The sequence below is a fragment of the Anarrhichthys ocellatus genome, unplaced genomic scaffold (assembly GCF_004355925.1).
Source record: "Anarrhichthys ocellatus isolate YVR2014 unplaced genomic scaffold, GSC_Weel_1.0 scaffold6397, whole genome shotgun sequence".
Taxonomy (NCBI): Eukaryota; Metazoa; Chordata; class Actinopteri; order Perciformes; family Anarhichadidae; genus Anarrhichthys; species Anarrhichthys ocellatus.
The window spans coordinates 1-2,912 of record NW_022286371.1 but is presented as its reverse complement, the minus strand read 5'-3'; the positions used below and the strand labels follow the sequence as shown (position 1 = coordinate 2,912).

Sequence of the window (2,912 nt, the reverse complement as noted above, 5' to 3'; positions counted from 1 at the left end):
TCATCAAGATCTATTGTGTTACATGCATCCGTAACACAAGCATCATCTGTCCAATAATTGCGCAACAAAAAAAAAGCTAATTGTTAATTTGTTCACTCTGGTTGAATTAAATCTAAATGTAAATGTTACTTATGTGTGCTTTTGCTTACACAGCGTTGCTTTGTTTTTCTGTATCTTTGTTGGTACATAAGGCAAAGAGTGATACATGTATTATTTAGAAGAGTGAACGTTATCCTAATTCAATAGTAACACCTGTTATCTCGCTCTCTCCTCACAGGTGCGTCTGTATCAACAGATGGAACCTCACGAACAGCTGGGTCTCAAGCTCCAAAACCGTCTTCTCAGGGATCGGTTGTCTTTTCCAGATTGCCTTTATCGAGCAACCAGGAAGCCTCAAAGATAAACCAGGGGACCAGCCCAGTGCAGTTCCCCAGTTCTGATCCACCAGAGCGAAGCCGTGTGAGATTTCAGCCACTTCATGTGGACTACGACAAGGCGGGCCATCACCTGGACCAAAGTTCCGCCCCCAAGGCAGGAGGGGAGCGAGACCAGGAGAGCAGGGACCCTCACCTCCCTCACCCTGCTGCCCGGCAGAGCAGCAGCACTCTGGACCAGCTGTGGGAGAGGTTCTGTGCTCAGTGGAGCCTGGAGGAGTCCCGACCAACCAGCGACAGAGAGGCCTCACTGCTTGAGCGGCTAGAACGCCTGTCCTGTCTCATTCATAGCACCAGGGAGACACGCATGTCAGGACTACAAGAAGAGAAGCCAGGGAGGAGGGGAGAGGATGTTGGAGAGGTGAAGAGGAGCTTCGGCTGTGAGGCCAGAGGACTGGAGAGGAACGTCGGAGGAGGTAGAAAGGTCCACGGTGAACCTCCCGTCCCTCTTCAGGCCTGGACGCAGAGGCTTCAGGGAGAGGAAGCGTCTCAACCTGCAGACGAGGACAGCCGTGACTCCTTCACCTCCGGCTTCTCTCAGGGCTCCTCCCACAGTCAGCACCTCTGTCCTGCAGACAGAGACGAGTCGGAGACTTTGTCCACCGTCTCCGGCTCCATGTCCACCGTGGACACGGCGCGGCTGGTCCGAGCCTTCGGCGCCCACCGAGTCCAGCACCTGATACCGAGCTCCAGCCTCAGCAAACTGTACAGCACCATCAGCAAGCAGAAAGAAGGGAGAGAACAGAGGAGAGGAAGACACAAAGAGCCACCTCACCTCATCACACTGTCAGAGAGCACCGATGAGTCCACAGTGAGTACATCTGCAGATCATCCGACCACCAAAGGAACCTGAACGTCATGTTAAAGTCTCGTGACTGTAGAGCTGCAGGTTGCATTGCTGCAGAGAGCGGCGAAACAGAATTCAGCCATCGTTCATTTATTATTTACTCCCGTGTTGTTTCCTGCTGTGGCGTGTCACACTGTGTTCTGTGAAATAGTTCTCTGAAGGAGCACAGAACACAGTAACACACGATAGTGGCTTGTAGTTTCAGATCTAAATGTCTATCATTTCATTGGTCTTCAGGCTGCTGCTGCTTCTACAACATCAACCAGCACCGACAACCGAGCGTCTCGCCGCGGCGCCTCCAGGCCTCTGGCAGCCAAGAAGGCTGTGAAACTGGTCAGCAGAGGCGTCCAGGCAGGTCAGTGCAGCAGAGGACGTCACTAAGAGAGAGACCATCACACAGTGCTCACATATTTCTGTTCATGATAAATGACTGATGTGTTCCCTCAGTCACCAATAGAGAGGAGCAAAGCACATTTGTGTTAACATGTCACATATTATTATAACACCGGATATTGTTAAGAGTGTTTGAAGATACTAAACACTTTTAGAAAATATCCCAAACGTACCAACAGAGTCTTCTGGTCAAACTAAACTTTATTTTACAGGTTGTCCAGTTTAATTAACAACAAATTCTTCATTCAGTTCATCACATTCACTCTCTTGACACTGATTATTTTTGGCAGCTCGTTCTCTGGGCTCGACGGTTCTGAGCTTCTTAAACTGACTCGACTCTAAAAGATACCGTAGCCGTAGCATATTAAGGCTACAAACGACCCATAATGCAACTCTCTATTCTCAGAGAAAGTCTGCTATTGTGTTTAGTCCTCAACTAACCAAAGTAATTCTTTAAGAGATTCTTCCCACTGGTGTTCTCTTTCTCCTCAGGTGACCTGGAGCTCGTCAGCAACGGGACTCGACGCCACACACGAGATGTTGGAACCACATTCCCTTCGCCTGGTGAAGCCAGAACATCCTCTTCCTCGTCCAGCTTAGAGAGAGGAAGAGGAGGGAAAAGGAGCCCCTCTCAGAGTCAGGGGTCACAAAGACAGAGGAAGAGCAAGAGAAGCCCACCAAAGACCCTCCCTGAAGGTACGTCAGACTACAGAGTTGGTGTCTGTGCACAAGTGTAAACGTATATTTATACCTGAGTAGAACTAAATCCTTGTATTGATTTGTCTGCTTTGAATCCCCCTGGTCCTCTCCAGGTGTTTCATGGTTCATCTCTGCTGAAGACCTGAGGTCAGAGGCGAGGAAGGAGAACCGACCAGAGGAGGAGGAGTCGACGTGGAGGCCGAGCACCGCCTGGTTTCAACCGCACAGCAGAATGAATCCATGGAGAGAACCGCTGAGTCCCACACAAGTCCACCAGGACAGATACCAACACGCTGAACCCGGTTTAGACCAGAGACCCAAAGCCACGTCCTCGGGTCTGGCTCGTATCTCTCTTCGGGTCGGTTTGTCTTCTTTCTTCACAGAACATCGCCGAACAGGCTCTTGGTTAGGCAGAATGTTTATTTGTACATTTAAAGAAGTGAGAGAGGAACACGCCGTTAGTGCCGGCCCGGCTACGTAGACGGATCACAGAGGAGGAGAGATCACAACACACACAGGAGGAGAGATCACAACACACA

General features: G+C 50.1%; 1 protein-coding gene across 1 annotated transcript; it reads left to right on the top strand.

Moving 5' to 3' along the window:
* The first annotated feature begins 46 nt into the window (after nt 1–46).
* On the top strand, nt 47–2,900 carry LOC116380201 (Alstrom syndrome protein 1 homolog). The gene is made up of 4 exons (XM_031842146.1): nt 47–1,245; nt 1,519–1,636; nt 2,167–2,370; nt 2,487–2,900. Exons 1-4 carry the CDS (start codon nt 742–744, stop codon nt 2,852–2,854), a joined length of 1,194 nt encoding a protein of 397 aa, XP_031698006.1. The 5' UTR covers nt 47–741; the 3' UTR covers nt 2,855–2,900.
* The last annotated feature ends 12 nt before the right edge of the window (nt 2,901–2,912 follow it).